At 41.9% G+C, this 26,419-nt stretch overlaps 1 protein-coding gene across 1 annotated transcript in view; it reads right to left on the reverse strand.

Annotated features, from left to right (window-relative positions):
- Positions 1-3,693: 3,693 nt before the first annotated feature.
- The window catches only part of LOC126252847 (UNC93-like protein), a 432,164-nt gene continuing 409,438 nt past the window's right edge, over positions 3,694-26,419 (reverse strand). The window contains exon 7 of the mRNA XM_049953795.1: positions 3,694-5,195. Within this exon, the coding sequence (XP_049809752.1) occupies positions 4,975-5,195 (221 nt within the window). The 3' untranslated portion in view covers positions 3,694-4,974. The remainder of the gene's footprint in view (positions 5,196-26,419) is intronic.

Consider the following 26,419-nt stretch of genomic DNA (forward strand, 5'->3'; position numbering starts at 1 on the left):
GTTTAGCTTGCTCGCCAGGTTTCGAGAGGGTGCGTTTCTGGATGAGGTATCGAATATATTGCTTCCCCCTACTTATACCTCCCCAGGAGATCACGAATGTAAAATTAGAGAGATTAGAGCGCGCACGGAGGCTTTCAGACAGTCGTTCTTCCCGCGAACCATACGCGACTGGAACAGGAAAGGGAGGTAATGACAGTGTCACGTAAAGTGCCCTCCGCCACACACCGTTGTGTGGCTTGTGAAGTATAAATGTAGATGATGTAGAACCTCTCGGCCACCCCGGCCGGCTCGACGCGAGGGTCTTCCGCTTCGGCAGTCACCTGACGTGGCACCCATCTTGCAGAAATGTTACTGAAGTGCAGTACATTCTGAACAAGATTCTGCACAGAACCAATAATGATCTGGAAATCTGTGGCTAAATCGTTCTTAGTTAGGCGTCTGTTCTCCTTTACAAGCTCCTGCACTAACGCAATGTTCTCGTCCGACATCAGCGGTGAACCAGCCCTTGGCTTGGTATATCCTCCACAGAAATTACACTGCTTTTAAACTAACTACACCAACCGCAAATTTGCTGCAACGACAAACCCGAAACACCGTACTCGGCTGTCATTCTGTGATGAATTTCGATTGGTTTGACACCTCCACTACACAAAAAACGCGTCACAGATCGCTGCTCAATCGCGGTCCATGTTGGCAGCCGGGCGGCCACCTTGTTGTGGACGCTGCTCCCTTCTCCTGCTTTGTACTGTAAGTGGGCTGTTTAGGTTTTTATGTTGGTAACGCCACGTAACGCTCTATATGAAAATCACTGGCTGTGCTGTGTGCAGTCTGTGGCTGGTTGGCATTGTTGGAATATTCCCTATTGTAGTGTTGGGCAGTTGGCTGTTAACAGCGCGTAGCGTTGTGCAGTTGGAGGTGAGCTGCCAGCAGTGATGGATGTGAGGAGAGAGATGGCGGAGTTTTGAGAGCGGTGATCTGGACACACCAGAATCTTTCATTTGCTGACTATGCCTATCAGTAGTTAGTGCCTTCAGTAGTTAGAATCTGTTATTTATCTGGCAGTATTGGCACTAGCTGTATTGCAGGAGTTCCAGTAACGAAGATTTTTGTGAGGTAATCGATTCATAAATGATATAGGTTATTGTTAGTTAGGGCCATTCTTTTGTAGGGATTATTGAAAGTCAGATTGCGTTGCGCTAAAAATATTGTGTGTCAGTTTAGTGTTGATCAGAATAAGTAAAGAGAGAAATGTCTGAGTACGTTCAGTTCTGCTCAACTGTTTGAAAATCAAATAACGTAAGAGGTTTTCCAGCACAGTAAAATATAAATTTTCCTAAGGGGATGTTTCAGTAGCATCACTCTACAAACCTGTTTGTCACTTTCTGAACCTCAAGGAACACAGCTGCCAACTACCAACTCCACAACTTTTCGAAATTTTGTGGAACTTCCTAGGTTTCCATTTGATTCACCCTCGTAATATACAGCAGAAGGTGGTTCATATTGGAAACTGGGAATACGTTTCTTGTTCCTCTTGAACTCGTCTAGGTGGAGAAACTTTTGTCGAACATGTCGCCTGGGCATATTGCACGTTCAGGTGATGCTGTAGTGATGCTCTCTGCCGTCCTACTGGCCAGCACGGCGGTTTGGTATCCTCTCGTGTCAGCCAAAGGGCACGGCATTACGGACCCATCCACGCTCCCAGAGGGAGTAGCCGACCTCGTAAATGTACTCATAAGCGTATCTGATGGCATGCAACATACTCAATCGGTAGGCAGTGGACCAGTCATTTCCTTTTAAATGCAGCTCTTTTTATAGCGACGCCGGATGACGGAGGAGGCACGGTCAATAATCAGGCAATGACAGGGACAATCATTCCAAGCAAAAAGTCTAGTAAACATGTTTATAAGACTTTTTTGCTTCATTTTCACGCTGATTGACAGCCCGTATTTGATACCAGAGATATAATAAATTTGTAGCAAGATATGACATCTCTAACCAAATATTATGGCCTTTAGAAAACTCGAACAGTGTAATAGCTCATTAAAATCTCATACAAAGGCGTTAGTCCAAGTGTTATTTGAGTTGGGTTTTCATTCACATATTTTTAGGAACAGTTTTTTTTTTTTTGTAACCATGTAATGAGCTAGGCTGAGTAACTCGTATTTGGATATTTTGATGTGTAGAATCTATTAGAGCGGTGACATACCATTGTAATTTCAAAAGAATATTCCTATAAAAAGCGTTCGAGAATGGAAATGCTGTGACATTTTTGAAATTCTCATCGAAACAGATGCAAGCTTTAGAGAAAGAGGGTAATATGCAGTATGTACAGCAACAAAGAGGGAACAATAAGAATGAAAAACAAAGAATTAAGTGCTTGGATTAAAAATAATGTAAGATACGGATGCAATCTCTCTCCTTTACAGTTCAATCTGCACGTCGAATAGCCGGCCGGAGTGGCCGTGCGGTTCTAGGCGCTACAGTCTGGATCCGCGGGACCGCTACGGTCGCAGGTTCGAATCCTGCCTCGGGCATGGATGTGTGTGGTGTCCTTAGGTTAGTTAGGTTTAAGTAGTTCTAAGTTCTAGGGGACTGATGACCTCAGATGTTGAGTCCCATGGTGCTCAGAGCCATTTGAACCATTTTGCACGTCGAATAAAAGACAGATTGAAATGCAGGAAGGAAGGACATCAGTGACGAGTTTCGCGGAGTATATTGCTATTCTAAGTGAATATATAGAAGAACTGCAGGACATGTTGAATGGAATCGATAGCCAGTAAGCACGGAATAGAGACTGAGAGTAAACTGAAAAAAAGACGTAACTATTGATTAGTCACAAAAATTCGATTAGCTGTAAAGTTAATATAAAAATTTGGGACCACGAAGCAGACGAACTCAATGAATTCTATGTCCTCAGAAGGACAGTAACACACGACGAATGAAGCAAGGAGTACATAAAAATTAAAACAACACCGCAAATAGTCCGTTCCTGACCAAAAAAGTTTACTATTATCAAACACAGGCTTTAATCACAGGATGAAATTTCTAAGGATGAATGTTTCGAGAACTGAAACGTCTAGAAGTGAATTATGGACTGAGGAAAAATCAAAAAAGAGAATCATAGCTTTTGCTGTGTGATGCTACAGAAGGATGATGAAAGTTAGATGGACTGATAAGTTAACAAATGAGGAATTTATCTGCAGAATCAGCGAGAAGAGCAACGTGTGAATAATGCTGACAAGAAGAGGGGATGGCACGATAGAACATGTGTTAAGACATAACTGTCTTGGTACTAGAGCTATCTGCATAGCGTAAAAACTGTAGGGGAAGGCAGAGACTGGAACATATTCGTTTGGAACAAAGATCTAGGACGTTGATTATGAGTACCTTTCTGGTACACGAGAGGAAGTAGCGGCGGGAAGCATGAAACCGGTCGGAAGAATAATGATCCTTCCTCCGACAATAAAATATAGCTTTAAAAACTACCGTGGCCTGCAAATAATATGGTATCGTGGAATATGGTTTATACCTGTTTTCATGTACAAATCCACTTAATAGTTAATGGCTTTGTACAAGAATTTATGCTACAAAATATCGAGATATGCGGTGAATAGTAAAAAAAATGAAACTATAAATCTTCCGTTACATAAACTTTTATTGAAAATTACAAATATTTACAGTAATTTTGTCGTCTAAATAAATGAGTCACAAACGATAGAAAAACTGTTATAGAAACAAAATAATTGTTCCAAAGATATAAAATATATTTATATTAAATTTATCGTCCAAGTAAATGCACTTAACATTAGTCGCCTAAATGAGCTTCGACACAGTGTGCAAGTTCATGTTAGGAACTGTTAACATCCTTAAGTATATCGAAGGAAATTGATTCTTCGCCGACAGGAATATAAAAACTTTCGGATCAGTCATTCTTGAGAATTGTGCTTTTCCGGAATATTTGTCAGTATTTCTTCAGACGATTCAATTGCTATTATATCTTCTTCTACTGCTGCACTAGCGTGTAATCCACAATGTATTCTTTATCCGATTAGTCACTACTCAAGATGTGAAACCACGTGACTGAAGCGGCTGTTTGCCGTGCGTCTCACCAGTTTGGGAAACTCTTAATGATGTCTCAAATTTACGAACTGAATGTTTCTCGTAAAAGAAGAGAGAAGCTGGGTAGGTTTCCACAGTGGTCTAAAATGTGCGCAAGCAAAACTGATTACCCAGATATCGGCTAGCCTCAAGTATTAGGATGTGCAGAACACATTTCAGTCACTCCAGTGTCGTTCTGAATGTCTCTCCCGCTGTGGAGCTGTAAGGAACAGTCGGCAACAAGCAGAACGACGTTTCCGTTTTGCGTCCTACTCCGTCCAATAAATAATATGGTGAAATACTTGCAGCTAATTGAATATTGTTATGTCTCAAGTAGTATAGGAAATGTAAAAATAAGACATATACATATGATGGATGGGAGTCAACTGCGAAAATCTATTTATTGGTATGAGTTAAAAGAGCAGTCCAAAAAACAACCAACTTTTTCCGATATTGCGCTTAAGGAAAATCGCTGTGACTAGTAAACTAGATCATCAGTGTTCAGGGATGGTGTGCTATTTTAAAACATAGAATAAATTCTCTGAGAAACATTTTCCTACATTCTGTGTAGGTATTTTGCTACCATCACTGGAGGAAAGCGTTAATGCTCGTGCATGCTGGGAAGTAGCGGAAACTGTCGACGTGTTTCTTTTGACTTGCCTGTTGTATCACCATAAACGCTCCATGATGAATTAGCTACGTCCAGTAACTTTCGCTAAATGGAGAAATGCAAACTTGGATCAAGTTTGATACTAAGGATGTCGAAACAAAAAGTAAGATGTACACTGTAGGAAGATGTAGTCAGCTGGAGCTTGAACACTTCTCCATCCGCCACTGCTCATTCCTATAAAAGTACCGCACCTTCCTTCACACGCGTCAAAGGAGCTCCTTGTCGGTCTTCCTGCGCTTGAAGAGCAGTTCCACCGTGATGTAGCCGGCCATGCCCAGTCCCAGCACTACGTACAGGATGGCTATCTTGACCCAGGTGACGAGGTAGGCGCTGTAAGCGTAGGAGATGATGTAGCCGACGGACTCCCACAGCCGGAAGTTGCTGTAGGCCGCCTCCTCGCGACTTGGGAACAGTATGCCGCAGAACGCTGTAGACAAGACAAGGTGCATTTCACTGAGGCAGTCAGGCGTGGAGCCAAGTGGAAGCGAAGGGGAGGGGGGGAGAGGGGAGAGGAGAGGTGTGAGACGGGAATGCCTTGCAACTTAAGCCAAAGCAATTTAGTGAGCGTTACTATTATTTTTATTAATATGTCATGTATTTTACTGATAGTATCACTATAAAAAATATTAGGCGTTTACGGTACGTGAAAAATAATGGTGACAGCATACTACAACCGGGGAGAGGAGGAGGATGAATTAAGAAACTGGGAACACTTACCAGAAAACAGTTCTATATCCGCGCCTGGAAAAGATGATGGAAATAAAGCAAATAATAAGCTGTGTGATAAGAATTCAGGAATAACGGATATTAATGATAAGACTGATGATGGCATTGCAATAACAGTGAGAAGTAGCTGACAAGAGATAAGCGATATACGTATCATTGAAAAGTGGGAACCCCGTAGTAGATGATGTGCAGAAATTCTGACCGTTTTGTAGCAAAATAACGAATGACGAAACAAAGGAAGGAGCATAATTTAAGCACATTACTGCAGGAATAGGTGCTATTCTTCGCTAAAGACTCACCTCTGCCTTTCATTAGCCGCTACCAGCAAACACAGTATATGACCTTAGCAAAAATTTAAAAACGCAAACGAACCTATACTGTTTAACAAAAAGGTAGATTCTCCCGCTAAAATACCATTATTAAGTCTTGAACTACAGTAAGTAGAAGTGAAGTAACATCGTTGGTGTACGAGTAAAAATTCGAAAAGAAGAATTACAAACCAATGTCTGCCGTAGCAACTGGAGTCATTTCTGTCGAGATAATTCCGCTTCTCCCTACAATTACCTGTAACCCATAATAATATGGCAGCGTAAACGCTTTTATAATATACTGTTCCGTTAAAACAACCAATTTTCAAATTTCAGCGCAGTGAAGGGTACTATGAGCGTCCGTAGTCAGAGAGATAGTTTTGTCTGTCCAGATTTTTGTAAAACTGCATGCACTGAAATGGGTAACATGTGAATAATATCGTACAGAGTGTGCGTATAGATTTGTGGGGTGTCTTAGTATACTGCACATAAGGAATGCATGCCTGAAGGTACATTGCATCGAACTATGCAGACACTTCTCAACTGTAAATATTTGGAAAGTCCAACGGAAATTTACAGTAAACATAGGCCGAGTGCTTAGGCTAAGTGTTGTAAGTATCGTAAGAATATTAGAGACATTGCGGGTCCTTGTTAGCTGTAGAGGCTTCTTGACATCAACGCTAACGTATTTGCTTACCATTCACTATTCAAGAAGACCATTGGCATCAAACTAAAAGGAAATCAGTAAATATGTTATTTTATTACGAGCGACAAAGTGAAACGTTTCGCGGAATGGAGATGGATTTAGTCCGTTTCTCTCATATCACTGAAGAAAGCCCCACCGTTCGCCGTGCGCCCTTAAAGATAGGAAAGTGGCGGAGAAACCGTGGAGTGAAAACGAAAGAAAAAAAAAAAGAGTTAAGAGGCTAATTTATTGCCCTGAGCAGCTTGGTGCCTCCCATATTACCGAAATAAATCTCCTAATGGAATTTTCTAGTTTCCTTTATTCCGTTTAAGTATCTGCAGCTACTTTCCCTACGCATAAGGATCAACCAATCAACCAATAATGAGTTCAGCTAGCTATTTAAGTGTTAGACAGTGGAAATTTCTAATTCTTCGGTTAGCACTGCGTACATACTTTCCAAGAACGAAGTAAAATTGCTCAAGGGCAGGGGGTAGGTTAGCTGTGGGCGATTGTGGAAGGCTTTGGTTCCTGGGACGCCCTGCAAATGGCTCTCAAACTTTGAGTGACAGCGCTTTAATACCACCTGGGAGTGCCGGCGGCGAAGTCCCCTGCCCTTTATGTAGGGCGCTGCCCCACAGAGATGAAGTAGCCCGCATCCCATCTGCGTCAAAAGTGTCTCACAAGAGTTCAGTAAAGAGACCAGCCGTCACTTAATAAACGCCGGGATCAGTATATTAGTTGGGAAACACTGGGCGTCATGTAGATTTTCAGTTACGTCGTGGGAAAACGAATATTCCTCACACTCCCAGCCATCGTTTTAGCCGTTTTTGAACCATATATTCACTAGCGATTTCATCCCTCTTTAATATAGAGCACTTATTCACATTTTCGGGGAGAAATATTCTGTGATTTGGAAGAGGCGTGGCTCTTCTCTCGTGATAAGATACAGTTGTCCTCGATCTGACGATTCTTTTGTATGTATCATAGTTTTACTAGACATGTTCCTGGTCCTGCTCTGGCAAACGAAATGACTTAGTCAACTCGTATAAAGGGACTCCGAAACATGGGCGTGGTTATCACATTCACAAATCACTGAGAGAGGCAAAAGAAGCCACAAGTAATATAAAAACATTCTTCAACCTGCTTGGGATTTAATCCAAATTTGTTAGACTGCTGATAGTCTGACTTATCTGTACAGCTTGCACACCCTTCGTACTTACTTTGAGTTTGGACTAGAGGCTGATTTCTGTTGTCAAGCAACATACTGGCCCACTGCTGTGAAATATAACTCGAACTTCCCACTCCTGACAATGCGCAAGTAGCACATGTTGGGGATGGGAAGGAGGGAGGGGGGGGGGTGGCTGTTCTGTGTTGCATAGCCGTATGATGCCACAATCCGATTTCTGGTGACCTACAGAGAAGGGAACTGTAGTATCAAATACGGATGCCACCACACGGGTGTCATAAAGTAGGCAATGGAATTGAATCCTTTTGTAAGATAGCGGCCGAGCGATTTCTGGCGGACCCCGTGTTACGCGCCTGCTGAGCCATGTCCCTGGGCCTAGTGGCTCCGTGCCACAAGCGCCCTCTGCTGCTGCGATGTAAATTCGATGGGCGGCAGCCACGCAGCCACTCGCATTTGGAGCCATTTCGCTACCTGACGCTGTGCAGACACCACCTAGTCGCTGCTCTGACTCCATCGTTCAGGCTTTAGAACAGAGCTATTGTCTGAGCTGTACTATACTTCCTGCTGTTTTATTTGTAAAAGGTCTTCGTACATTTGAAGAAATAGAAGGTAGGTAAATCTTCTATTTACTGTGTTAACTTGTTCACTAATCATTTCTGCTCCTGTCCAACTTTCTATGCCAGCAGTAGTCTGCCTCTCCTTACTGTTACATACGAAGTCATACACAACAGGAAGTACTCCATATGATCATTCAGAGCAATTAAAGGAAATGAAGATATCTCACAACGGAAATGTCTTACTGAATCATAATTCGTATGGGTGCCCTAATGAAGCATTATAATATGGGTACCATCCAAGCCCACAGACATATTAATGAGAGGAGGAATCGTACAATCTGTAAGAGAGATAAGTGGTTACAGTAATGATTAGGTTTGTTATGGGAAAGCAAAAAGCATGAGTTACACACTGAGATAAACAACTCAACATTGAATTATTGGGTAAGGGTTTCTAATGATAAACTACAGCCTTGGCACAGAACGGTAGGCAAGACAAGAGCAAAGTAATGAAAGTAATACACGAATACGACCAGTGATTATGAGCATGGTTAATGGATAGGAGGAAGAGTTCGAAAAGGTAGATCGTCAACGCGCATAATGAAAGCAACTAGCGGGCTATGAAGAATTAAAATGGAACGACTGGCTTCTGAAAGAAGTGAATTAATATTGCATCGGTGTTCGCAACGCTGGCCCATTTTACCACAACCGTGGCTTAATGCAGAAGGCAGTGATGGTAGCGGCTGGAAATTCTGAGTTCAGCTCTCTCTTTGCTCTTAGTGCTACATTGGAGACGTCTTTCCCCCATCGCTCGCCTCATCAGTCGTCCAGAAACATATCTTTACTCCACAATCTCCTAGCAGTGTCTGTATTCAGTGTTAATGTTTTCAAACTTCATTGTCATTGTCAAAGCTGGAACCTCGTTGGCCACTGGTGCCAGATACTGCGGGATTGGTCCAGCAAAACTTAATTAAAGATGTTAATCAAAACCTTACTCTTCGGGATTTATGTTATATTTAGCCAATAGAACCATGGCTATGGAAGCAGGTGGAAGATCTGTCCCACAGTGCCGTACAATTCTAAAAACAGACGGCCGGCATGTAGATGCCACAGGAAATAACATAAGAAGCAGTCAGAATGCTGGATTCGGAAATTTAAACCGGATGTCGTTTCATAGTGTGACACCCTGCAGTAACGACATCCACATGTCACCCTCCGGACCGGAAATTAGCATCCGGATAAATGCCGTGTCAGCTATCTGAGCTGAGACACAGCTTTGGCCTGTGAATATTTCCATGGTAGCCAGCTCCTCATCTGTCGACAGTGCAATCCCTTCGCTGTGGCAATAAGGGAAGTGGAATGAATGCAGTAAAAGAACGGTCACTGGAGGTAATAAATCTAGCTTTCAGTTATTATGCGGCATCATAGATCGACTGCTTGGTCAAGGGAATGAGCATAAAATATTCTGATATGCACTCTAAGACAAAAATAAAAATGATCCGAATGGGATGGAAATCGGTAGATATGATGTACATGTATATAGAATCTGGGCGATTTATTCATGAGAGAGCTTTTTTTTTTTTTTTTTTTTTTTTTAATACGTCTTCAAGTTGACGAAAGACTTACGACTGCACTGATACCGATGCTGGCGGCTGATAACAATGATATAGCATGCACTTTTCTTTCTTTCTTACTTCTTTTTTTCTCTTTTTTCAACAGTGACCCAAGTAGAGTCAGTGACTTTCCATGCAAATGCCGCGCGAGACGCCAGGAGGACAGGGCGACTACAAATAGGAAATATTTGGGAAGGAATTTCTCTTCCCAGCGTTTCCCGTACGACCGAGGGACGCCTCCCGAAAATCTTGGGTAGAACCGACGTATAAGATCAATTTTTTATTTTATTCCGGGTCAGATTTCTCAGGCAAAAATAAAACTTAAGTGTGCTTGAAAGAATATTTGTTTATGAGTACATAAAGTCCATGATAAGCCCAACAAGCTGAGTTAAAATATCTGTACAGATACGCCTTTCTTTTATCCGTCAAGTGGCAACGCGAGCGCGAGAAAATGTGTTAGCGTTCGGGTTTCCCTGGTTTCATATTCATTAAGCCGAAGGTACTTGGAAAATAACTGCAATGAAATTTTGGGGAAAGGCTGAAATACTCGTACTTCAGTTGATCGACGGAAGAAGGTAATAGAAAAATATTCAGGGAAAAATAGCTCTTCAGCAATATAAACCACTCAGGTATGAAATATTTGGAAGTGCAGGAAAACCAATGCGAAGTGACCCAGGAAAAATGTGAAGAAATCGAAAAAGAAATTGTCATCAGAATGACTCAGCATATAGGAAAATCAAAACAACGTTTGGCGAAGGGTAAAATCAAGAGCGGCAACATCAACAGTTCAATGGGTCTTTCACTGTTAAACGCAGAGGAGAGAACTAATAGGTGGAGCGAGTACGCTGAAGGCTCCTACAACGGGGTAGGAACTGTCTAATAACGTGATAAGAAAATCTGATATGGATGTGATAAAAGAGATTTGTATGTTTTATGATTAAATGAGGCAGAAGGGATAGATAACATTCCATCAGAATTTCTAAAATAATTGTGGCAACCGACACCCACTTCACTATTCAGGTTGGTATGTGGAATCTCTAACACTGACGTCGTGCCACCAGACTTTCGAAACAGTTGTTGTTGTTGTTGTGGTCTTCAGTCCTGAGACTGGTTTGATGCAGCTCTCCATGCTACTCTTTCCTGTGCAAGCTTCTTCATCTCCCAGTACCTACTGCTACCTACATCCTTCTGAATCTGCTTAGTGTATTGATCTCTTGGTCTCCCTCTACGATTTTTACCCTCCACGCTGCCCTCCAATGCTAAATTTGTGATCCCTTGATGCCTCAAAACATGTCCTACCAACCGATCCCTTCTTCTAGTCAAGTTGTGCCACAAACTTCTCTTCTCCCCAATCCTATTCAATACCTCCTCATTAGTCACGTGATCTACCCACCTTATCTTCAGCATTCTTCTGTAGCACCCCATTTCGAAAGCTTCTATTCTCTTCTTGTCCAAACTGGTTATCGTCCATGTTTCACATCCATACATGGCTACACTCCATACAAATATTTTCAGAAACGACTTCCTGACACTTAAATCTATACTCGATGTTAACAAATTTCTCTTCTTCAGAAACGATTTCCTTGCCATTGCCAGTCTACATTTTATATCCTCTCTACTTCGACCATCATCAGTTATTTAGCTCCCCAAATAGCAAAACTCCTGTACTACTTTAAGTGTCTCATTTCCTAATCTAATCCCCTCAGCATCGCCCGCTTTAATTTGACTACATTCCATTATCCTCGTTTTGCTTTTGTTGATGTTCATCTTATATCCTCCTTTCAAGACACTGTCCATTCCGTTCAACTGCTCTTCCAAGTCTTTTGCTGTCTCTGACAGAATTACAATGTCATCGGCGAACCTCAAAGTTTTTACTTCTTCTCCATGAATTTTAATACCTACTCCTAACTTTTCTTTTGTTTCCTTTACTGCTTGCTCAATATACAGGTTGAATAACATCGGGGAGAGGCTACAACCCTCTCTCACTCCTTTCCCAACCACTGCTTCCCTTTCATGCCCCTCGACTCTTATAACTGCCATCTGGTTTCTGTACAAATTGTAAATAGCCTTTCGCTCCCTGTATTTTACCCCTGCCACCTTCAGAATTTGAAAGAGAGTATTCCAGTTAACGTTGTCAAAAGCTTTCTCTAAGTCTACAAATGCTAGAAACGTAGGTTTGCCTTTTCTTAATCTTTCTTCTAAGATAAGTCGTAAGGTTAGTGTTGCCTCACGTGTTCCAACATTTTTACGGAATCCAAACTGATCTTCCCCGTGGTCCGCTTCTACTAGTTTTTCCATTCGTCTGTAAAGAATTCGCGTTAGTATTTTGCAGCTGTGACTTATGAAACTGATAGTTCGGTAATTTTCACATCTGTCAACACCTGCTTTCTTTGGGATTGGAATTATTATATTCTTCTTGAAGTCTGTGGGTATTTCACCTTACATCTTGCTCACCAGATGCTAGAGTTTTGTCATGACTGGCTCTCCCAAGACCATCAGTAGTTCTAATGGAATGTTGTCTACTCCCGGGGCCTTGTTTCGACTCAGGTCTTTCAGTGCTCTGTCAAACTCTTCACGCAGTATTGTATCTCCCATTTCATCTTCATTTACATCCTCTTCCATTTCCATAATATTCGAAACAGTGTCATACATTTAATTCCGAAGACGGCAAGAGCAGATAAATGCTAGAACTTTCACACAGGCAACTGAATAGTTCAGGCATCCAAGTTATTGTCCAGAATAATATACAGAAGAAGGGAAAAGAAAATTGAGAAAACGCTAGTTTTTTTTAGGAAAAGTAAAGGCACGAAGGAGTCAGTACAGACATTTATCAATCAAGACTCATTCGTATTCTCTGTCGGCCTGAAAAAAGCATTGGAAATGTAAAATTATGCAGGATGTTACACGTTCAGAAAAACAGGAATAACCTTGTGCTGTATTTTGCGCATTAAGTGAGTAATAGTCTGAATTATTTTCCTTTCATGACCAAAGTCAAGGAAAAAGTTTGTCCTTTTGTACAAGAAATTCATATGTACACAATGAATGGAAATAATTGAAGCCGATGATTTTCATTTCTTCTGTAATAGGAGTACTGTCCCTAAGTCGTTGGAATAAGACGTATGTTCCTCGTAGCTGACAGTTAGTTGAAATTTATTAAATTGTGGTTGAAAGCATATTTATTTCATTGCATTATTTCCAGTTATAAGCAATGTGCACGGAAACGAAGCCTGGTAAAAAACGGGATAAAATATAATTAAAGGACGTAATTATTAAATACGACAGCTGTCGGTGTTCATTGTGATTTGGTGGTAAAGTATGTAAAATAAAGAACTACGACGACCTACTTTCTACAAAAATTATCTTGATAGTTTATAAGGAATTAAACATTCGTTCTAAACATCAAAGGAACTTCCCTAATAGACGTCAATTGTAGTTTTATTCTGGAGTGGAACATTCCAGAAACAGTCTCTTGCTTTTGTTCTTTTCCAAACTAAACTCGCATAACACGCCAAATGCCAACCGTGACAGGACGATCGCGATTGCGATACCTGAATTCATTGTGCTGCGTGATATTCAGATTTATGAAAATCCAATTTCGTGTATGGTAATGATAATTTTTCTTTTCGTATCACGAGCTGGTGCTACATTTATATCTGACATTTTATAACAAAACTGACGTAATGGAGGACGTACCGGTATTGTGAAAAAGTAATACTGACTGAAAGATCAGAAAAATGAAATTAACAACAAACTCACAACCACAAACACACCCGGTGAGGTACTGTGCTTTACTTGTAATTATTTTGCTTCTCTCTTGACATTACTAACGGAAACCGGTTGTAACTTGTTTTAACCGAGACGCCTTTCTTGTGTAATTGTCGTTAAAGAAACATTTTTCATACATTTCACTAGCAGTTCGTAATGGCCGAACGATTAGTTGCTAGAAGGTTCTACGCCGTAAATTTACATTTTTGAGACATTATTGCTTACCAATCATCTTATTTCATGCGCACTTTTCACATCAGTTTTCGTAAAATCTGAGTTATAAATTTATTGATATATCGTTTAAAAATGACTAACATTATCGTCGTATCTGACGTAGATCAAACAATCAGTAAACCTTCTAACACGAACGAAATGATTAGTCAGAGTGGTGTCGTGGGTGGTGAAAATGAATTCACATTCCAGCAAGGTGATAATATTTTACAGGGAAGTGACGAGTGAAATTTGACATAAGATTCCCTTGAAGCATACGTTGAGGAGATTGCCGGTACAATTCCCTGAAAAGTGAATATGTAAAGATGGATTAAAATCACGATATTCCATAGTCGTAGCTTGTTATGTCGGAGTTTATTAATAAACTTTATGACTATCGATCGTAGTTTTCCAAGATTGACACTATGCTAGTATTAAGTCTACTCGTAATTCTCGGCTGGACATTAAAGTTTAGTCGCCATTTTCGATATGTTCTGGAGATTTATTTCCACTTAATAGTGGTAACACGTTAAAAGATGAAATTGATGAACGTTTAAGAATTATTGAGAACGTGAATCTGTGTGGTTTCATATTTTTTTTGTCAAATGTTTTCTATGAAGCGACTGAAATTTCTGAATAAATCTCATGCCCACTACATGGCCTACATAGTTATCTAACTTCGTGCAGTATATTATGCTTCCAAAACACATCAGCTACTGCAGATCAACACTGAATTGCTGTCGATAATTTCACATCAATTTTGACGGGAGCGTTCTTGAAAAGATTAACTGTAACCCCCATGGCAGTCCTTAGACATTTATTATTTTGAGCTGTTAGCATCATGCCATAGCGGGACTTATATGCTGGAAGCCAAGAGTGGACAAAAAAATATTGGGTCGTTAAGGACAGTTTGAGGAATTTCACTTTAAGTTAGTGACCTGAGGTAGACATGGCATAATTTTACAAAATACACCGTTATATTTACGTCAACCTAAAGAAATTTATTGGTATGAAAAACTTATGCAGTACTATCAGTGTATGACATCAGCACACCAGCGTCACGAAATATATCCCAACATAAACGTAAACAAAAATTGGAATTGCGTTTAGTAATAAAATAAACTAGCTGCTTTAATTACGCATACGTAAATTACCTTTGGAGAGCTACACCGTCCTAGGGACTACCGTATACGCAATTCTAGTGGACAGAATTACCATACAAAGCGTAGGCCACTGTAGAGCTGGTAATAAAATTTATAGCCTCGACGCTACCAATGTAACTCGACTGTTCGATACCAAAGTAGTTAATAAATCACATGAATTTAGTTGCTTCTCTGGCTGATACCTTGTGAATGCTTAAATGGGTAGTGTACATGGGACAATAGTCGTTCCCTGTTACTAGCACCTGCCGTAATATCGTAAAATTTAGGAAATGAGTGAAATAAAAACAGAATGTGAATTCTGGATCAAACGAAGTCAGTACGAAGTGAAGATTCTATTACGCCTTGCCATTATATGTTGCTTTCAGATTATCCGTCAAGTCTGCGTGCTTAATATCTTGGAGTACACTGACTTGTAAAAAATATATATAGATGCAGACACATGTGTACTGTGTTACTGGACAAACAGATTTCCTGAGTACAGAATGTGTAACTAAGTTAAATTCTAATAAAAACAGTTAATTATTTTCTTCAATACTGTTTACATGTCGGAAACTGGATTCGTTTTCACGAGTACATTTGTTCAAATCTGTTCTTTCAAAGACTATTCGGAAAGTACACTGAGGGGACAAAAGCCTTGGGCTAGCGATATGCACAGATACAGACAGCGGTTGTATCGCAGATATAAGATATAGAAGGATAGGGCATTGGCGGAACTGTCAGTTGTATTCAGATAATTGACGTGCAAATGTTTCCGGCGTGATTATGGCCCCACGACGGGATTTAAGACACTCTCAAAGCGGAATAGTAGTTGGAGCTAGACCCATGAGACATTCCATTTCTGACATCGTTAGGAAATTGAATAATCTGAGCTCCACAGTTTCAAAAGAGTGCCGATAACTCAAATTTCAGACAGCCTCTCACCACGGACAACGAAGTGACCAAGGCCTCCATCACATAACGACCGAGAGCAGCGACGTTTGCGTAGAATTGTCAGCGCTAACAGACAACCAAAATTGCGTGGAATAACAGCAGAAATCAATTTAGGACGCTCGACGAACATATGTGTTAAGACAGTGCGGCGAAATTTGGCGTTAATGGGATATAGCAGCAGCCGACCGATGCGAGTGCCTTTACTGAAAGCACGACATCGCCTGCAGCGCCTCTTCTGGGTTCGTGGCCATTCAGGTTTGACCTTACACTGTGACCTGATCAGATATGTCCCGATTTCAGTTGTTAATAGTTTATAGTTGGGCCCGTCTGTGGCTCAGACCCCATGCAGCCATGGACCCAGGTTGTCAACAAGGCACTGTGCAAGCAGGTGGTTGTTCCATAATGGTGTGGACTATGTTTAGATGGAATAGACCGCGTCCTTTGGTTCGGCCTAACCGATCACTGTCGGGACAAGGTTATGCCCAGCTACTTGTATGCCATTTCCAGCAATTCATGGACCACAGGTTCCCATGACAATGCGATATCTCAACCGAGCCTCAATCGTTCACGATTGGTTTGTGGAAAATTCTGGACAATTCGAACGAATGGTATAGCCACCCATGTCACCCGACATGAATCCCATTATGGGACATTAATCGGGAGATCAGTTCGTGCACAAAATCATGCACCGGTAGCACTTTCGTAATTATGGTCGGTTACAAAGGAGACATTGTTCAGTATGGTATTTAAGCAGGGAACTTCTGACGACTTGTTGAGCCCATGCCAATTCGAGTTGCTGCACTACGCTGCGCCGAAAGATGTCCAGCACGACATTAGGAGGTATCCCATGGCCTACTGCCACCTCAGTGTAAGGTCCGATACGTCGCAAAATGGAAAGAACAATGAAACTCCTTTGAAGCTTTGCGCAGATGTATTGGGCACGGTCTCTAGTATGCTGATCGCATCAAGTCGCTCTTTTCAGTTATCAGTATGCAGTGAGCACATAAAGATATCCAGAACGGTAGTGCCTCCTGCCAAATATGGGTGCCCGCTTTGCCGTTTCACCTGACTTCATGCAACCCCGCATGATTCAAGTCATGCATTTCCGTCTTTTTGACAGTTCTCGGCCGCACAGTGTAAGGGCAACGAGGACGCCCCTGCACCGTTTTTTATGGGAAGTATCTGATCACACACCATAGAACCCAGGCTTGGCTCACACGAACCGCTGTCTATGAAGACAACATTTTGGCACAGACAGACTGTAGACCAGCGTAGAGATGTGGCAGAAAGTGCAGGTGGCCACCTTCTATGACGAGAGTGTTGGAAAGTTGCTACAACGCTGCAACAAATGTCTAGGTCGGAAGGGCGACCACGTAGAGCTGCAAGGTGTAGAAAACTGTTGCAAATATTTTTTTTATTTTCGCTATGGTTTCCAACTCGCGATCTATTGGGCCTTACTCTCAGACTAGCCCTCGCATATAGATTTTCTGCGACTGCCCTAAATAACTTAAGGCGATTGCCATGATGGAGAGGGAAAGGCCGACTTTCTATCTCATCCTTCCCCAATTCAAGCATTATGAAATGCTTTAGTGTCGACAGGACGTTAAAATCAACTATTTCTCCAATGGACTTCCTTTCAGCACAAACTTAGTCCGAGTATGCCAACAAAATGAATGTTCCATAACATTTTGGGTAAAGATTAGAATATAAAAACTCTAACATATAGGATCAGGAATTCTATTTTGTTTCTTGTTCATCTAGCACCTCATAAAAATTCACGAAGCTTACGCTATACTATGTCCCACACGACACTACTAGAACTTTCTATCCTGAAGCCCTAGAAGGCCTCTCTGTTTCCTTCACAGATGCGACACTTCATTTCATAATCCGTTTCTCTCATAATCTGTTAGAATATCGCCGGCCGCTGTGGCCGAGCACTTCTAGGCGCTTCAGTCCGGAACCGCGCTGCTGCTACGGTCGCAGGTTCGAATCCTGCCTCGGGCACGGATGTGTGTGATGTCTTTAGGTTTAAGTAGTTCTAAGTCTAGGGGACTGATGACCTCAGATGTTAAGTCCCATAGTCCTCAGAACCATTTGAACCATTTTTTTGTTAGAATATCTATCGAGCCTCCAGATCTATACGCTAGTTGAACTTGTCCCATAACTCCACAATACTGCGACTCGCTCTGTTGAAGGTCCAGCGTTTTCGAGTCACCAGTCTTTTAACTGGTTTCATGCGGTTCACCACAAATTACTTTCCTGCACTAACCTCTTCATCTCAGAGCAGCACCTGCATCCTACGTCCTCAATTATATGTTGGATCTATTTAAATCTCTCTCTTTCGCTCTAGCTTTTACCCAGTACAGTTCCCTTCCGTACTATCGAGATTATTCCATGATGTCTTATCACGTGTCATATCACCCAGTTCCTTCTTGTTGTCATATCACCCAGTGCTTGTTGCCAGATTTTTCCCTCATAGATCCTTTCTTCTCCGATTCTGATCTTAAACGCTTCGATTTTCTTGTGTTCCGGGTTTTCCACAATCCATGATTCACTACCATACAATTCTGTGCTCCAAACACACATTTTCATTTCCAGAAATGTCTTACTCAAGTTAGGGCCTATGTTTGATATCAGTAGACTTCTCTTGGCCAGGAAAGCCCTTTTCCCAGTGGTAACCTGCTTTTTACGTCCTCATTACTGCGTCCACCATGTTTATTTAGCTACCCAGATAGCAGGGGTCATGAAGATCGTCCCCTTCGTGATCCAAAGTTCTGATGTGACGTTTCTCGCTATTATCATTTCTGCTATTTCTGATTATGTTCGTCTTTCTTTGATATACACTCAATCAGTATTCTCTACTGATTAGACAATCCATTCTATTCAGAAGATCTTGTAACTCTTCTTCACCGAAGACAACAATATCGTCAACGAATCTCATCATTGATATTCTTTCATGGAGAATTTTAAATCCATTTTTGAACCTTTTGTTTTATTTCAATCATTGCTTCTTCGATATACAGACTGATCAGTAGGAATTAAAAACTACGTCCCTGTCTTAAATGTGATCCATTGATCGTGACCGGGCCAAATATCTCACGAAATAAGCAACGAATGAAAAAACTACAAGGAACGAAACTTGTCTATCTTGAAGGGGGAATCCAGATGGCGCTATGGTAGGCTCGCTAGATGGCGCTGCCATAGGTAAAACGGCTATCAACTGCGACTTTTAAAATAGGAACCACCATTTCTTATTACATATTCTTGTAGTACGTAAAGAAATATGAGTGTTTTAGTTGGTCCAATTTTTTCGCTTTGTGGTAGATAGCGATGTAATAGTAACAAACGAATAAGTACGTGGTACCACATAACATTCCGACAGTACGGACGGTATTTGCTTCGTGATACATTACCCTTGTTAAAACGGACCGTTTACCAATTGCGGGAAAGATCGATATCGTGTTGATGTATGGCTATTTTGATCAAAATGCCCAACGGGCGTGTGCTATGTATGCTGCTCGGTATCCTGGACGACATCATCCAAGTGTCCGACCGTTCGCCGGATATTGACGTTATTTAAGGAAACAGGAAGTGTTCGGCCACATGTGAAACGTCAGCCACGACCTGCAACAAATGATGATGCCCAAGTAGGTGTTTTAGCTGCTGTCGCAGCTAATCCACACACCAGTAGCAGACAAATTGCGTGAGAGTCGGGAATCTCAAAAACGTCGGTGTTCAGAATGCTACATCAACATCGAATGGACCCGTATCATATTTCTATGCACCAGGAATTGCATGGCGACGACTTTGAACGTCGTATACAGTTCTGCCACTGGGCACAAGAGAAATTACGGGTCAATGACACATTTTTTTGCACGCGTTTTATTTAGCGACGAAGCGTCATTCACCAACAGCGGTAACGTAAACCGGCATAATATGCACTATTGGGCAACGGAAAATCCACGATGGCTGCGACAAGTGGAACATCAGTGACATTGGTGGGTTTATGTATGGTGCGGCATTATGTGAGGAAAAACAATTGGCCCCCATTTTATCGATGGCAATCTAAATGGTGCAATGTATGCTGATTCCCTACGTAATGTTCAACAGATGTTACTAGAAGATGTTTCACTGCATGACAGAATGGCAATGTACGTCCAACATGATGGATGTCTGGCACATAGCTCGCATGCGGTTGAAGCAGTATTGAAAAGCACATTTCATGACAGGTGGATTGATCGTCGAAGCACCATACTGTGGCCTGCACGTTCACCGGATCTGACGTCCCCGGATTTCCTTCTGTGGGGAAAGTTGAAGTATGGTTCAAATGGTTCAAATGGCTCTGAGCACTATGGGACTTAACATCTTAGGTCATCAGTCCCCTAGAACTTAGAACTACAGGGTGTTTCAAAAATGACCGGTATATTTGAAACGGCCATAAAAACTAAACGAGCAGCGATAGAAATACACCGTTTGTTGCAATATGCTTGGGACAACAGTACATTTTCAAGAGGATAAACTTTCGAAATTACAGTAGTTACAATTTTCAACAACAGATGGCGCTGCAAGTGATGTGAAAGATATAGAAGACAACGCAGTCTGTGGGTGCGCCATTCTGTACGTCGTCTTTCTGCTGTAAGCGTGTGCTGTTCACAACGTGCAAGTGTGCTGTAGACAACACGGTTTATTCCTTAGAACAGAGGATTCTTCTGGTGTTGGAATTCCACCGCCTAGAACACAGTGTTGTTGCAACAAGACGAAGTTTTCAACGGAGGTTTAATGTAACCAAAGGACCGAAAAGCGATACAATAAAGGATCTGTTTGAAAAATTTCAACGGACTGGGAACGTGACGGATGAACGTGCTGGAAAGGTAGGGCGACCGCGTACGGCAACCACAGAGGGCAACGCGCAGCTAGTGCAGCAGGTGATCCAACAGCGGCCTCGGGTTTCCGTTCGCCGTGTTGCAGCTGCGGTCCAAATGACGCCAACGTCCAAGTATCGTCTCATGCGCCAGAGTTTACACCTCTATCCATACAAAATTCAAACGCGGCAACCCCTCAGCGCCGCTACCATTGCTGCACGAGAGACATTCGCTAACGATATAGTGCACAGGATTGATGACGGCGATATGCATGTGGGCAGCATTTGGTTTACTGACGAAGCTTATTTTTACCTGGACGACTTCGTCAATAAACAGAAGTGGCGCATATGAGGAACCGAAAAGCCCCATGTTGCAGTCCCATCGTCCCTGCATCCTCAAAAAGTACTGGTCTGGGCCGCCATGTCTTCCAAAGGAATCATTGGCCCATTTTTCAGATCCGAAACGATTACTGCATCACGCTATCTGGACATTCTTCGTGAATTTGTGGCGGTACAAACTGCCATAGACGACACTGCGAACACCTCGTGGTTTATGCAAGATGGTGCCCGGCCACATCGCACGGCCGACGTCTTTAATTTCCTGAATGAATATTTCGATGATCGTGTGATTGCTTTTGGCTATCCGAAACATACAGGAGGTGGCGTGGATTGGCCTCCCTATTCGCCAGACATGAACCCCTGTGACTTCTTTCTGTGGGGACACTTGAAAGACCAGATGTACCGCCAGAATCCAGAAACAATTGAACAGCTGAAGCAGTACATCTCATCTGCATGTGAAGCCATTCCGCCAGACACGTTGTCAAAGGTTTCGGGTAATTTCATTCAGAGACTACGCCATATTATTGCTACGCATGGTGGATATGTGGAAAATATCGTACTATAGAGTTTCCCAGACCGCAGCGCCATCTGTTGTTGAAAATTGTAACTACTGTAATTTCGAAAGATTGTCTGCCTGAAAATGTACTGTTGTCCCAAGCATATTGCAACAAACGGTGTATTTCTATCGCTGCTCGTTTAGTTTTTATTGCCGTTTCAAATATACCGGTCATTTTTTAAACACCCTGTACTTTAACCTAAGTAACCTAAGGACAGCACACATCCACGCCCGAGGCAGTATTCGAACCTGCGTCCGTAGCAGTCCCGCGGTTCCGGACTGCAGCGCCTAGAACCGCACGGCCACCGCAGCCGGCAGTTGAAGGATATTTACTATCGTGATCCACCGACAACGCCTGACAACATGCGTCAGCGCATTGTCAATGCATGTGCGAACATTACGGAAGGCCAAATGCATTGAGGTTGACGGACATCATTTTGAGCATTTATTTCATTAGTGTGGTATTTGCGGGTAATCACGCTATAACAGCATGCGTTCTCAGAAACGATAAGTTCACAAAGGTACATGTATCACATTGGAGCAACCGAAATAAAATGTTCAAACGTACATACGTTCTGTATTTTAATTTAAAAAACCTACCTGTTACCAATTGTTCGTCTAAAATTGTTAACCGTATGTTTGTGACTATTACAGCGCTATCGATCACTAAGCGAAAAAAGTGGTCCAACTAAACGATTCATATTTATCTACGTACTACACGAATATCTAATAAAAATGGCGGTTCCTATTAAAAAAACGCAGTTGATATCCGTTTGACACATTTCAGCGCCATCTAGCGGGCCAAGCATAGCTCCATCTGGTTTCCCCCTTCAAGCTAGACAAGTTTCGTGGTTTTTCAGTTTTTAGTTTGACGCTTATTTCGTGAGTTATTTGGCCCGGTCACGATCAATGGACCAGCCTATATACACAGTGTGGTCAGAAAATGTCTGAAACGATTGTAGGGTTGTTGCAGGGTGGATTGTACTGAGATATGAATGTTACGAAAAAAATTCGATACGTTGCGCCGTTTCCGAGTTATTTAGCATTGAAGTTAGCCAATCAGATCGTCGCGCGCGTAAATTCAAGGTTCAGTTAACGAGACAAAGCACTCGTTGTGCAACACCGCCTCTGGCAGGCCGCTTGAATGTGAGCGCGCTAAATCGAATTTTTTCTTAACATTTATGTCTCATTACAACCTGCCCTGTAACATCCCTGCAAGCATTTCACACATTTTCTGACCACCGTGTATGTATATATGTATATTTTTTCTTTTTCTCAACAACCAGATATTATTTGATCTATTAACGCGTAGCTCCCGAAGTTAGCCAGTTAGATTACATCTGATAGATTAATTAACAACAAAAGTAAAGAATATTCCACTGGAGTGCTAATTACACTTCGTTTCTCTCTCTCTCTCTCTCTACCCCCTTCCTGCGCCCCTCCCTTCCTCCTTTCCTCTCTCCCTCCCTCCCTCCCTCCCTCCATCCCACCATCCCTCTATCTCTATCTCTCTCTCTCTCTCTCTCTCTCTCTCTCTCTCACACACACACACACAAACACACGCACGCACGCACATGTACGAGCGCTCCCGTTAAAAAATCAATGGTTTGTGATTACTAGAACTCCCAGAATAATGGTCTACATCAGTCCAAAATCGGGCTGTTTGTAGAGCAGTGAAAGGATAGTAAATGTTTAAGATTCAAGAGCTGTCGTACGGTAGTCCAAGGCGCACCCTCTTCTGTGTGGCCTAAGAGGTCAGTTCTACGCCATACTCGACGATGCAGCGCCATCATACTAACAGAGAAGTGTAACCAAGTGCCGATATGCCCCGTCGTCGCCAAGGGGGCAGCTTCAGAATCTCTGTGCGGTATAATAGGGGAGAATGATTGGTTTCTTGGAAATTGGTTTGTCGTAACATACCATTGCGTCTCGTACAGGGCACACTGCTACGGCAGGGATGCTTATATGAGTAACCAGTGCTTAGAAGAGTGTCGTGCAGAGCGACAAAAGGGCACTAAGCCACACGATGTGACACCAGCGCGGCGTGACCGTTATCTTGTTCGAAAGGCCGTAACCACAGAACAGCTTCGCCCTTAGTGTTGGCTCGACATTGGAGCACTACAAAAGGTGTGGCTATAGCTGCATCGACAGTTGGAAGCCATCTTCTGAGGGCTATTCCGCTGGCTATTCCGCTGGCTATTCCGCAGTGCTTTTCATAGGATTTCAAAGACCGGAAGCCATCAACGCCTCAGCAATGGGCACGTGAAATCCGTCACTGACACGATTTCTTTTTTTCCTTTTTTTATTCGAATCATCAGTCTTCTCACTGTTTTCGTGTAGCCCGCCACGAATTCCTCCTCTGAGCCAACTTCTTCATCTCAGAGTAGCACTTGCAACGTTTATCATCAATTGTTCACTGTGTGTATTCCAGTCTCTGTCTTCCTCTACAGTTTTTGACTTACACAGCTCCCTCTAGTACCAAGAAAGTCATTCACTGATGTCTTAACAAATGTCCTGTCATCCTGTCCCTTCTTCTTGACAATGATCTCCACATATTCCTTTCCTCTCTGATTCTGCAGAGAACCACCTCATTCCTCACCTTAAAAGTCCACCTAATTTTCAACATTCGTCTATAACACCACATCTCAAATGCTTCTATTCTCTACTGTTCCTGTTATCCCACAGTCCATGTTTCACTACCGTACAATCAATCCTCCAACGCTGCAAACTTACATTCTCAGAAATTTCTTCCTCAAATTAAGGCCTATGTTTGATTCTAGTAGACTTCTCTTTGGCAGAAATGCCCTATTTCCAGTGCTAGCCTGCTTGTGATGTCCTCCTTGCTTAGTCTGTTACTGGTTATTTTGCTGCCTAGGTAGTAGAATTCTTAACTTAATCTACTTCATGATCATCAATCCTGAACTTAAGTTTCTCACTGTCCTCATTTCTGCTGCTTCTCATTACTTCCGTCTTTCTTCGATTTACTCTCAATCCATATTTTGTACTCATTAGACTGTCCATTCCATTCAGCAGATCATGTAAATCTTCTTCACTTGCACTCAGGAAAGCAACGTGATCAGCGAATCGTATCATTGATATCCTTTCACCTTGCGTTTCAATTACACTCCTGAACCTTTCTTTTATTTCCAGCGTTGCTTCTTCAGTATACAGATTGAACAGTAGGGGCGAAAGGCTACATACTTGTCTCACACCCTTTTTAATCCCAGCGTTTCGTTCTTGGTGGTCCACTCTTATTCCCTCTTGGCTCTTGTGTATATTGTATATTACCCATCCCTCCCTATTGGTTACCCATATTTTTCTCAGAATTTCGAACATCTTGCACCGTTTTGCATTGTCGAACGCTTTTTCCAGGTCGACAGATTCATGAATGTGCCTTGATTTTTTTTTAGTCTTGCTTCCATTACCAACCACGACGTCAGAATTGCCTCTCTGGTTCCTTTACCTTTCTTAAAGCCAAACTGCTCACCATCCAAACACATCCTCAATTTCCTTTTCCATTTTACTGTATATTATTTTTGTAAGCTACTTGGATGTAAGAGCTATTAAGCTGATTTTACGATAATATTCGCACTTGTCGGTTCTTACATTCCTCGGAATTATGTGGTTGCATTTTTCCGAAAGCCAAATGGCGTGTAATCAGGTTCATACATTCTACACACCCAACTGAATAGTCGTTATTTGCCACTTCCCTCAATGATATTAGAAATTCAGATGGAATGTTGTCGATCCCTTCTGCCTTATTTGACCTCAAACCGTCACAAGCTCTCTTAAACTCGGATTCTAATACTAGATCCCCTATCTCTTCTGTATCGATTCCTGTTTCCTCTTCTATAACATCAGACAAATCTTCCACCTCATAAAGGCCTTCAATGTACTCTCTCCACCTATTCGCTCTGTATTTAACAGTGGAATTCCCATTGGACTCTTAATTTTAGTACCCTTATTTTTAATGTCACCGAAGGCTGTTTTGAATTTCATATCTGCAGAGTCAGTCCTTCCGACAATAATTTCTTTTCCGATTTCTCCACATTTTTCCTGCAGCCATTTCGCCTTTGCTTCCCTGAATGTACTATTTATTTGATTCCTCAGCGGCTTGTATTTCTGTATTCGGTAATTTCCCTGATCATTTTTGTACTTTCTTCTTTCATCGATTAACTGAAATATTTATTCTGTTATTCAAGGCTTGTTCGCAATTATTTTCTTTGTACCTATATTTTTTCCAACTTCTGTGATTGGCCTTTTTGGAGATGTCCACTTCTCTTCAACTGCACTGTCTACTGAGCTATTCCTTATTGCTGTTTCTATGGCCTTAGAGAACTTCAAGCTAATCTCGACATACCTTAGTACTTCCGTATCCGACTTTTTGGGTATTGATTCTTCCTGATTAAACTTCAGGGCGCCTTTCATCACTATTAAATTGTGATCTGAATAGACATCCGCTTATGAGTACGCCTTACAATCCAGTATCTGATTTTGGAATCTTTGTCTGACCACAATGTAAACAGAAATCTTCCCGTATCACCCGGCCTTTTCCAAGTATACCTTCTCCTCGTGTGATTCTTGAACAAAGTATTCGCTATTACTCGTACCAGCTGAAAATTTATTACAGAACTCAATTAGTATTTCTCCTCTCTCATTCCCTGTCCCAGGCCCATATTCGCCTGAAAGCTTTTTTTCTACTCCTTCCTCTAAAATTTTATTCCAGTCTCCCATGACTACTAGATTTTCATCTCC

The sequence above is a fragment of the Schistocerca nitens genome, chromosome 4 (assembly GCF_023898315.1).
Source record: "Schistocerca nitens isolate TAMUIC-IGC-003100 chromosome 4, iqSchNite1.1, whole genome shotgun sequence".
NCBI classification, from domain to species: Eukaryota; Metazoa; Arthropoda; class Insecta; order Orthoptera; family Acrididae; genus Schistocerca; species Schistocerca nitens.